We start from the raw sequence: 12,085 nt of genomic DNA, 5'->3' as shown, positions 1-12,085 counted from the left end.
ACTAGTTCTGCACAGACCTCTGAATGTCCCAAAGGAAAAACAAAGTTAAAATGCTTCCAAAGCAATTACAGTGGGACCTTTTTATCTGCTGGGGTTTGGTTCCAGGATCCCCCAGGGATAACAAAATCCGTGGATGCTCATGTCCCATTAAATGTAATGGCAAAGACATATTGTGTCCCTTATATAAAATGGAAAAGGAAGGCTTGCTATTTGGAAGTTATACTTTTTTGGAATATTTTTAAGCCGCGGATGCTTGAATCCGTGGATAAAAAATCTGTGGATAAGGAGGGATGACTGTAAAACCCAGTGTGCTTCATATAGCCTCACTGTCTTGTCACTAACCCCCTCTTGTCCTCTTTTTCCTTTGTACATACAGATGTGTCTGAGTGTCTCCAATGTGGTTTTGGGACTGAATGCCAAGCTGGGCACCTTGGTTGGTAAGTTGAAGCTTGACGGTGTGGGTCAGGAGGCTAAGCTGAAGCAAATGTCCCAATGTGACAGGGACATTTCCAATTAGTCCTCTGCTATCCCACTATTCCAGTTGCTTTTAAATGTCTCGGTTTCTTTCTCAGCCGGAGGAAAAGAGGGGCACAATCTTGCCCTTCCCTGTAGGCTCAGGCAAAAGTTTGACAGACAGATATAATAATACCCCTGTCCATCGAGGGGGCTGTACAGCCACCCCTTTTTGCGCTGGATTGGGGCCAGGGCAGCCTCACTGGCAGCCCTCTGGCCCCAATCCGTCGTTTTACCAGGCCATGGAGAAGCGGCATCTTGCACTGAAAAGGGGTGTCCTTGGGGCTTGTGCACCCAGCCACCCCGGCCCTACAGAGGAGAGGGGCAGAGGAAAGGGGTGACCCCTTTCTCCTCTGCAACGATGCGTGCACCAAAAAGGAGCTCTGAAACAGAGCTTCTTTCCACGCCACTGGTAAGGCGCCATAAGCATCCTCCAGAGGCGCGGTGACGGCCGTGTCACACAGGATATGTCATGGATATGTGCCCCATATGGGCAGGGCTGCGTAATCATGGTGGCGCCCACACGCAGTAGGGTTAGGAAGTGTGTGGCTGCTGTGTGCTCCCAAACCCTACTATTGGTCCCATGATGGTGCTTCCTGGGCATCTCTCTCAGGCCTATGACTGTGTATTTGTATAACTGGGGTAGTGGAGAATATTGAACATTATCTTTTACGTTGCCCTCTTTATATCGCTCTTAGACACAACTTCCTTGATTGTATTTTACATTCTCTTTCTGACAGATCTTGTTCCCAGCAGATCTGTATTCTTTTGGCCAGTAATGATGTATACATTACCTCCATGATGGCAAAATTTGGTTTAGCTGCTAGTAAGATTAGCCTTAGTTTTTAAGCTGGGAATGATGATTAGACATCTCATTTGTTATATGTTTTTATCATTATTATTGTATCTTATTGATGTTTTTTTTAAAGAAAGTTTGTGCCTTGATCTTTTTATACGCTTTTGTATTCACTGGTTGGACCAGTACCAAATTGTGACGGCTTTTAACAATAAAGGACCTGAACAGACAGGCCAAAATAAAGTTGCTTCAGGTCACTTTGGAGGTATGCTGTTTAAATGACACATGCATCTTAAGAGGCCAGAAACTGCACCAAAGCTGTGCTCTAGTTCTTAGGACTGGAGCATGACTTTGGTGCAGCTTCCAGCCTCTTAGGACACTTGTAGCATTTAAACAGCATACCTCCAAAGTGACCCAAAACAGCTTTATTTTGACCTGTCTGTTTGCGCCCAAAGTTACTTACTTACTTACTAATTAATGTAACTTCTGCCATCCTGAGGCTTTGTGCAAAATGAGTGCATGAATGAGATGAATGTACTACACAGAACAGGAAGATGGCAGTGGCGAAAGAGAACCAAAAAAGAGGGATCCCAGTCCTCTCTGTTTGCAGACTTTGTTTGCAAGGATTCTAGCAGAGGAAACTGCTTGCCAAGAGGTTTGCAGGAACCTGCCTTGCTGGTGTGAGATCTATTTCAGTTCTCTTGGAAGAAAGTGACGTTGTAGGAGGGAATTGTTTGCCCATGTCCCACGCTGCCCTTTCACAACCTCTTTTGATGAGAAAGTTAAATAGACTTTAGGGGCTGCAATGGGGAGGGAATTCAATATTGACCCGCATCTCCTGAGTCAACAAAAGATTGCAGCAGCCACTTTCTTCAGCAACAACCAGGAGCTGAGCAGAGCTGGCAGATGCCCAGATGGAAACCAGACTTAGTGGCGAGGGATTAAGGAGAACTTTGCGTGTGCATATACATGTGTGCGTATCTTTTTAAAAATATATTACTATTATTTGATTTACTGATATCCCACCTTTCTCTCAATATAGGGACACAAGGTGATGAATAGTAAATTTAAAAAAGGACATTAAAAAGCATTAAAGAGTATAAATGTAAAATTTTAAAAAATGATTACATGATTTAAAAAGTTAAAACAATTCCACATTAAAATATTAAAATGTATTAAAAATTATCTACAAACCTTAATGTGACTAGTGCTGCATTTCAAAAGCCCAGTATGTATTAGTTTAAAAAATCTGACAGCACAAAATGTTTTTACCTGCCATCTGTTTCACATATTTGAAATGTTGATAGATTTCCTAGTAGAGGGCTGTTGGCTTCCATGTCAACTGAGATGGTGCACCTGCTCTTTTCTCCTACATCTGCATCTACACTGCAGAATTAATCTTGTTTAACACTGCTTTAACTGCCATGGCTCCATGCTATGGAATCCTGGGATTTGTAGTTTGTTGTAGCACCAGAGCTCTCTGAAAGAGCAGGCTAAACACCTCATAAATTTACAAATCCCGGGATTCCATAGCATGACACCTTGGCCGTTAAAGCAGTGTTAAACTAGATTAATTCTGCAGTGTAGATGTGGCCTAAAAGCCAGAGAGGAATGACCCAAAGAGATGCAAACTATCAGCTGGCATTGATATGTCAGCCACAAGTTGAAAAATGTGTAAAGGTTATTATGGAGGAACTTCAGCTTCAGGAACGCCAAAGCCAGCGTAACATCTGCCTATGCTTACTGTGGGATTCTGGATTCTGTGATCCAGATAAAGACAAAATACAAGAAAAGTAACAGTATGGATGATGATGTTGATGATGTTTTTGTAATGTTATTTGAATAAATACTCCACTTCGTACTTCATGACTGGATTGCTTCAAACACATACACACAACCCTGTCTGTCTGTCTGTCTGTCTGTCTGTCTGTCTATCTATCTGTAATCCTCTTTCCCACTACCTTTTAAACCAGATCGCAATTTGTTTTGAACTGGTTCAAATGATCCTGGTTCCCACTTAAATTGAATTACTGAAGCGATTCTGAGAGAGGGGCCATGCGCCAGACCCATTTAACCCATGTCTTTTTGGATAAATTGATTCTGTGCAAGTGTGAACCAGATGCGGATTGAAATTGATTTAAATTTGCCCTTCAGCCGGCTGGAGCAGGTCCATTTTGAACCGATTCATGCCTGAATGTGAACCACAAGTGGATTATTTTAGAAGCGAAAAATGTGATTGGGGCAAACCTACTGGGAACCATGCTCCATTGTCAAATCGATCCATCGATTCAAATCGCAAACCACTTTTTTTGTAAGTGAGAATGAGGCCATTGTTTCATTTTGTATGCAGCCTTTTGTCCAGTAAGTTCAAGGCTCCCTTCTTCCTTCCTTTAACCTCCTAACACCCCTGTGATGCAGGCCAGGCTGAGAGACAATGACCAGCCCCAGGTCATCCCATACGTTTCATGTCTGAATGGGGTCTATACTCTAGATCTCCTATCTTCCCGTTCAGTGCTTTAAGCTGTCATGATCATGAGGGTGAAGATGATGAGACCATTAAAACAACAAGAAACCAACGTGCAGCTTCATAGGTGTAACCCAATTCCATCTGAATTCCAGGTGTGAATCGCATCAACCCCATGTCCCAGCTCCAGTTCTCCATGCTGGACTCACCTGAGATCACCAGTGACTACATTGATCTGGATTTAAATGTGAGTGCCTTCCGTACTGACCTTACAAATTCCCCAAATAAAAGATCTGGGTGGGACTGATGGGATGTGGTCCAGCATAAAAATGATTCTCCTCTTTTGACATCCCCACAGGCTGCCTTTGCGTTGATGGGAAAGCCCTTAGATGTCTCTTCTGGCCACCTTCCCCCCTTTTCTCTGCCGCCCCCTCGGATGAATTCTCGTGACTCCATGGTGAACCTGGGCATCTCGGAGCACCTGCTCACCAATCTATTTGGCATCTTGAAACAATCTGGAGCCCTTAATTACAACATTCAAGACCCATTGGTCAGTAGAGGGTTCTAAACAACCATCTTTTCTTGTGTGTTACTTGCTTAGCAGAGTCTACCAGAGGTGGCTAATGGTTTCCATGCCCTGAAGACTGGCACCATCTTTTGGTCCAAAGGAGCTATCCAAGGTTCGGAGTCAATGGCAAACCTTCTCAAAACAACTCTTGCCAAGAAAACCCCATGATAGGTTCACCTTAATGTTGCTATAATTTGGAAACATCTTGAAGGCACACAACAACGACAACAACAACAACAACAACAACAACAACCACAACAACAACAAAGTGCTTGTGGGCTTCCCACAGAGGGTCTTTCTTGGACCATCACCAGAAGAAGGATGCTGGACTTAGGACTTGACCACACCAGGCTTGAAAAGTGGAATTAGAGCCTCTGTGGCTGTATTTTGTCACACAGCGCTGTGTCTGTCCAGTAGCTGATCTGTAGTCTATTGCTGGAGCTTTCCTTATCAGTGATGGCAAAACCCACCAATAATTCCCAGTTGCACAGCCTTTTCACTATTGAGTGAGTGTGATCATTTCCTTCCGAAGCAGTTCTGATATGCAAGCAGTCAGGTCATGCAAGTGGGCACGGTTCCGCTCCTCTCCTCCTCACTATTCCCAAGTGGGCTGTTTTTGCTTTTCTTTTTTTCAGTTTCTTTTCTTTTTTATCTGATGGCTTGCTATGATGTGCTAGAAACAACTAAAAAAGAATACAAACCAAAAGGCATCCTGGGAAGGTGTAAGAGCAGAGAGGCAAGGCTATGGATGCCACTATAAGGAAGGCAGAGGCTGGGACAGAAGTGTTGTTGTTGTTGTTGTTGTTATTGTTATATTTGTTTGTATCCTGCTCCCCCCCCCAAAAAAAGTGGGTCTCAGAGTGGCTTACAATTGGCACCATCACACTTTTGAAGAGCTGTGCGGTAATATTTGTCCTCCTCATGGTCTGGTTGCATTTTTTACACTAATGGGATGTGGCACCTTACAATCCTGGGGTGATAAAGTCCTTAGATGAGTCTTTGGTCTGGTCTAGTTTGAGGGCACTTCTTCTTCTGTTCTTACGTTAATTCCTGGCCATTCCCAAAGTCCAATACTAACAACTCTTTGCTTCTCTGCAGAATGCCAAAGGGTACCGCCTCACCACCTCCATGTTGGAATCAGCCATCCCTTCAGTAAGTGATGCTCTTTTGGAGGAGCTAAGCTGTCTTTGAATATTTGGACAGTCCCAAGTGAGAAATTCTTGGTTGTTTTCCTGTTGGTGTCTTAGGCATGTGTACATTCCTCAACAGAAATGGCTGGATGCTTTTGTTTGGTGCAGAATTTAAGGATGGAGGAATATTCTCTATTATTCTTTCCAAGTCAAAAATGGGTTTGCCAGCATTTGGGAAACCCCTTTAGGAGTAACAATAGTTCAGCAAGAGTTTTGTACAGTTTCCTCCCAGCGTTCAAATGTCCCAAAATCTTCTGCAGGATTTTTCTGCACAGAGAAACAAATGGCTAACAGACATTTTAGTTTTCTGTATAGAAAAGTCATCTGGGACACTTCAGGATAGTTGAATACAGGGAGAATGCTGTATAAAAATACTTGTTTTCTCCTGCAACAGAGAGAAAATATAGCACACTGGTTCTTGCATGCAAGGATGCAATAATTGAGGAGTTCCTCCTTAGCAGGATGCTTCTATTCAAGACTGCAGAAGAGGAGCTGCAGATGTGGTCATTGTGCATGAGAACATCTTGGACAATGCACCATGGATGCACATTAGGCATTGGATGCTGGGTGTAGTATGGGAGGAGGTCAATAGGGCGATTGTGACACCATGAATTTCCACTCTGGGTGACACCAACCCTAGTGACACCACTGGCGTAGCTTCAGATGTACAGTGGCCACAAGTGTGCAAACAGCCAATCCACTTTGCGTCTGTTCCCACTATAGATCAGACAAAGGTATCCACAGGAGCTTGCTATTGGTCTCAATGTGGTGCTGAGCAAATTCCCCATCATCAGCTTCCACGAGGGTGCCGCTCTCCTGCGTCTCCGTCTCTCTGTCCAAGTGATAGTGGACACAGCAGGACCTTCCTCGCTGAGCCAGAACCTCTGCGCTCTGGGAGTGGTGAGTAAAATCTAACAACCTCTTGTCCTTGTTCTTCTAAGTGCCATTCTCTAGGAAAAATTGTGATAAGAACTAGAAAGTAACTCATTTAATTACCAGTTTACTTTGCAACTAATTACTTTTCAGTTCTCTGGTGGGAACACACTTCATTTTTATTTGTAACTGGCATGGTTGCAAACCACTACTTTTCAATGGAAGAGGGATGGGTTGCCTGCCTGCAACCCATTACTATCTGTGTGCACTGACTAACAACAGAGGAAGGAGGAAGAGTCGCATGTGCAGCTGTCTTGGGCTGCAGCTGGAGAAGGATGGTTTTGTCATTTCTCTTGCATCTTTCTCAGAGTTTTCAAGGTGTAACAACTGAATAAGGCGCATGGGGAAACCAAATGGCATTTTTCTGTATTTTCCAAGGCACAGTAGTAACAATAATGGTAACACATTAGTAAATCAGAGATCTATCTTTATAGAAGAAATGATCTGCTGGGTAATAAGATTAATGAGTGAAATAACTAAAAGTAGTGCTACTTTTAAACAGCAACATCCCAAGCTCTGATTCGGATCCATTCATCTTGGCTGTTGAATGTCCAAGTTCTCCTGCATTATGAATGATCATTGTCCCTTCCGTCTCATCTGGGCTTGGATGAACATTGCAGTGCAAATATACCTCCAGGGCCCAGAAAGTTCCTTTTGGGGGGGAGGGATTACAGCTCCAGAATCCAGAAGTCATATTTGTTACTGGCTAGGCTTGCTGAGGGATTCTGGGAATTGTAGTCAAAGGCCAAATCTTTTCAATAGTTCCTACTGAAGCAGACCCATTGAACAGAGGGCTGAATGCTGAGCCAACACTTCTGCAAATCCCATTCATTTAAATGGGTTTGCTGCAGTTGGGTCTACCAATAAGATTTGGGCTCCCAAATCTTATAATTTCTAAACTCTGTGTACACTTATGTGCAAAGCTATATTCACATCAGCTTTACACAACTTCTGTTAATAGACTGCCTTGAAAGAGTGGGACAGTTTCCATCACACCCACCTAAGTATGTACTATAGAAAGTTGTTTTCTTGGAACAGATCTGTGTCTAGCTAAAACACTGCCCATTTTGCATACTTGGTTTACGCTGTCTCTGGCCCCACATACTTTGTTTTCTGGCTCTGTCCAGTGCCAAAATGTCCATCCCAAGAAGGTTTGATGGATGTCGCATGGACCTTGTTGGGGGAAAAAACAACCCTTTCCTTCTTTTTGGAGGAGTTGAATGCATAATTCTCCAACCAGACAGTTAACCATCCCATCTTCTTCTGTTTGCAGGACCTGAGTTTTGGCCTCAAGCTGGATGTCACAGTAACAAGCCTTAAGGTCTCAGCTGCCTTGCGAGGGTGAGTCCATTCAGGATGCCAGTGACCAAAGACATGATGTTGTCTGAATCAAAGCCTGAATTCCACCATCATGCAGCCTATGAAGGAGAATGGCATGGAGAACCACAATCCCTTGGCAGGCTGCATACTCCAAAACAGCTCCCCCTAAACATTTCTTCTGTTCCAGTTGCATCACAGTCAAAATGGCAAGCACAACTGATGTTCGGTCACTTTTGGATGCCTTTGGGGTTGGGATAAATACCATTAAGGCACCAGATCCTGTTTGATCTTGGAGCTAAGCAGGGTCATCTCTGCTTAGTACTTGGATGGGAGACTGCCAACAAAGAATGGGCACCATAGGCTATATTTTGGGAATGGCAAAACCACTTTTGTGCATTCCTTGCCTAACAAAACCCCACAAAATGCATGGTGTTGCCTTAAGCCTCTTTTTTGATAGTCAGAAGCTTGGTAGAAAAAGGGAATGCTGTGCATGTAGTGTATCTTGATTTTGGTAAGGCCTTTGACAATTATATCCTTGCGAAAAAGCTAGTAAAATGTAAGTGTGACTATTAGGTGGATTTGTACCGACTGAACCCAAAGGAATGAAAAATAATTGGAAAAAATTGTGTAAAAGCTCTCAGAATCTCACCCGACAAGGAGAAAACTTGATTCATCACAACAACCACTTTCCTCATCCTGGTTTTCTCTTGCAGAGAGGTTGGTCTGGAGGTAGAGTCTTCCAGTATGAAAATTGAACAGGTAAAGAGCTATTGTTTCCTCCTTCTCTGAAAGGCCAGGTGTTGTTGCAGGATATTTACCTGCAACATCAGGTTGCTGCAGCCTCAAAAGAAAACAATAAACACATAGCATGGTGTTTTTCCCCCTCTCTTATATTTGACCCAAGGTTTTTCTTGTTATTTTGGTCTAAGTTAATTAATTTTTTTTCAGCCCTTCCTTTGGGTTTCTCCTGCTGAGAACTGGTCCTAGATCAGGATTAGCTGTGATTTTGAGAAGGTTTTTAATTCTTTCTCTCTGTGTGTATGTGTGTGTCCATATATATATATGTATGCATCATAGCAGGAGGTCCAACAGCTCATGCCTCAAGAAGACATGTGTCTAGATCTTTTCTTGGCAGTCCATATCTAGCACCGACAATTCACTGTCTTTTCTCCTCTGGCAGATCTCCCACTTGAGAAAAGTAATTGTCCCTGTACTGGAGAAGGCCTTCCAGCTTCATCTGAATGGTAAAGGAGGCAAACAACATCTTGGAACCCAATCCTATCGTAATTCATTTTTTAAAATGTGAAGTCGAAGGCTTTCATGGCCATCATCCATAGTTTTTTGTGGGTTTTACAGGCTATCTGGCTGAGTTCTAGAAGAGTTTATTCCTGATGTTTTGGCAGCAGCATCTGTGGCTGGCGTCTTCAGAGAATGCTGGCATGGAAGAGAGTGGGGTGTATATATATTGTGGGACCCTTGATTGAGAGGAAGTGATTTACATGTTTATCTGTGTATTGTTCTGTTTTGCATCTCCTCCCACCTGGAGGCCTTGCCATTCAACAGCGGAACAATACACAGCTTAACATGTAAACCACGCAAAGAGGATTGGTGTCTGCTTAATTAGTGATCATTATCTGCTGGGAAACTCCTGGCCCTGGGTGGTTTCTCATTTGCATTTGCTCAGTCTTAATTAATAGGAGGTACTGCAAAATCATGGCATCATAATTAAGACTCAGCAAATGCAAATGAAAACCACCCAGAGTCAGGGATTTCCCCAGCAGACAATGGATCTCTAATTAAACAGACACTAATCCTCTTTGCATATCCTCCCTCCCAGAGGCTTTGCCATCAACAGCAGAACAATACACAGAGTAATATGGAAATCACTCCTCCCAACCTAGAGCCATATAGTATATATACAGTATACCCCACTCTCTTCCATGCCAGCATTCTCTGAAGATGCCAGCCACAGATGCCTGCAAAATATCAAACTCTTCTAGAATACGGCCACATAGCCCAAAAAACCCACAAAAAAACTATGGATGCTGGCCATGAAAGCCTTCGACTTCACATTGGTGTCAAACTGCACTATTTGTACAGTCTAGATGCACCCAAAGGGACAGCAACAGAGGCTAATAGAAATGGAGTACTGAAGGAGAGTATTCCAGGAGAGTGCCTGTCCTCTCCCATATGCCAGAGGTAGACATGCTGGGCTAGACCCTCATTGATACCGGGAGCTTGTAACACAGGAGCTCTAGTCCAGGATGGTGGAGGTCTGGGATGGGGAAAGCTGCCAGGAAGGCAACAGGCATGGAGGCAGTTTTCTCAGGCCTCACCCTGAGGTCAGTCAGTGGCCACTCCAGCTGGGGACAGAGCTATCCGGCTACCTTTGTGCAGCCAGGAAGAAAGCATTGGACCCGGAGGTACTTCCCTGAATAACCCACCTGGTTTTCCATGGACACAGACCATCACAGAGGACACCCAAACTGTCCATCCCCTTGTCTCTTACTGGCATGATTGTTGATTATTGCAATTCTTTTAATCCCTAATTATTTAATTCTTGGATTGTTTAATGATGTTTTTATTGGTAGTCTGGCTGGGGGGGGGGGAGGGAATTAATGGAATATATTTTAATTGTATGTTGTATTTTATACTGTGTTTTACCCGATGTTGTATGCTGGCTCGATCCTATGGGAGAGGCGGCATATCAATATGGTAATAATAATAATAATAATAATAATAATAATAATAATAATAACTGGATACTTCCTTCTGCAATGGTTCAAAAAGGTCACCAAGATTCTAGCCACTGACTGCATTTATATTTTCCTTTTCAGCTGCCCTGAGTGTTGGGATTTCTCTTCCCAAGCTGAGCAATGTCCAGTATGTTGATCCCCAGATAGAGATTCATGAGGTGAGACTCTTGCTTGAACAGCTTCCTTCTCTTCCCTCAGTGCCCCACACCAATGCCAATGCCCACTTCTTTTGGACATGTACTGATCCACCTCCCATCCTCGGTAGCCTCCTCCTCATCTCTTCATCTCTTTTGGGTCACTCCCTGGTTTCTTCCCTGTCTTATTATAGACATGGAATGTATATCACTGTGCCACTGAAGACTAGACTACTGCAATGCATTCTTTGTGGGGCTGCCCTTGAAAAGTGTTCAAAAGCTGCAGATAGTGAAAAATGCAGCAGCCAAACCGGCTTGTTGCACATTACAGACCATAAGACTTCAGTCTTAGAAGAACTGCACTGGCTTCCAGTTGGTTTCTGAGATCAGTTCAAGGTGCTGATTTTGTCCTACAAAGCCCTTAATAGGTCAGGACATCTGAAAGACTGTTTCCTTCCATATGAGGAGCCCATATTCATACCTCCTCAGGTGTGTGGAGCAAACCGGGCATAAGCTTTCAAATACTTGGCCTTTTAGTTCAGATGCATGGAGAGAACTGGTCATAAGGTTTCATATATTTGTTCCTTCCTGGGCACTGTTTCATGCATCTGAGGAAGTAAACCAAGTTCATGAAATGTTAATGAGAAAACTTCTTTTGCACAGTTACTCTCAAAACTTCTCCAATATACTTTAGCATATTGATGCTAAATTTATGTGAAGCAGGAGGAGTCAGTATATTGTACTTAGCAAGCAAGCAAATCCTTTATGTCCCTCTGCTTTTCTATTAATAATGTTATGTTGTGGTGGTGGTAAAAGGTAATGCTCTAGTGTGAGGTAAGAGGATTGCAATGGCATGTAGAGGGGAGCAAGCACTCAGTCCCCCAGATCAGGAAAGAAGGGCTCTATAATATTCCCTCTAGGCGAGGAGGGCCTATTGTTTTAGGCCATTTTGACTTGCATTGTCTTTTGAACTTCCAGGGTTATGCTCAGGTCAACTGTGACCTCGACTATGTGCCCTAAGCCAAGGAGAAGACCATAGAAGAGATGCCTTGGTGGCCCTACTTCTGATAGATCTACAACTCCTGCTCTGTGGATCTGCAAAATCTATGGCAAGGAACAAAGGGGACTCCACTTCTATTTGCTGCACAAAACAGAAGATGTGCATCTGATGCTTTGGTTTGTAAATAGTGAACATGGATGTGTGTGATCTGGAACTCACTTACTTGGAAGTAAAATCCTTCCCTTCAAGGGAACTTAATTCCCAGTAAGTGTTCATAACATCACATACAGGTCGGGAGCTTTGATTTCTTCCATTTCTCCTATAATTAGGGTTGCCATAACCCGGCTGCAACCGGGTTTTTCCTGGTTTTGGCGGCACCTGCCCACTCCCGGCACGGGTGCTATCCAAAAA

At 43.5% G+C, this 12,085-nt stretch overlaps 1 protein-coding gene across 1 annotated transcript in view; it reads left to right on the top strand.

Moving 5' to 3' along the window:
* The window catches only part of BPIFB2 (BPI fold containing family B member 2), a 21,653-nt gene extending 9,959 nt beyond the window's left edge, over positions 1-11,694 (top strand). The window contains exons 7-16 of the mRNA XM_042462389.1: positions 377-437; positions 3,929-4,020; positions 4,132-4,323; positions 5,440-5,493; positions 6,255-6,431; positions 7,738-7,805; positions 8,498-8,543; positions 8,965-9,028; positions 10,622-10,698; positions 11,653-11,694. Of these exons, the coding sequence (XP_042318323.1) occupies positions 377-437; positions 3,929-4,020; positions 4,132-4,323; positions 5,440-5,493; positions 6,255-6,431; positions 7,738-7,805; positions 8,498-8,543; positions 8,965-9,028; positions 10,622-10,698; positions 11,653-11,694 (873 nt within the window). The remainder of the gene's footprint in view (positions 1-376; positions 438-3,928; positions 4,021-4,131; positions 4,324-5,439; positions 5,494-6,254; positions 6,432-7,737; positions 7,806-8,497; positions 8,544-8,964; positions 9,029-10,621; positions 10,699-11,652) is intronic.
* The last annotated feature ends 391 nt before the right edge of the window (positions 11,695-12,085 follow it).

This window comes from Sceloporus undulatus, chromosome 4 (assembly GCF_019175285.1).
Source record: "Sceloporus undulatus isolate JIND9_A2432 ecotype Alabama chromosome 4, SceUnd_v1.1, whole genome shotgun sequence".
In the NCBI taxonomy this organism is placed as follows: domain Eukaryota; kingdom Metazoa; phylum Chordata; class Lepidosauria; order Squamata; family Phrynosomatidae; genus Sceloporus; species Sceloporus undulatus.
The sequence above is the reverse complement of the archived record's forward strand: the minus strand, read 5'-3'. Positions and strand labels throughout refer to the sequence as shown.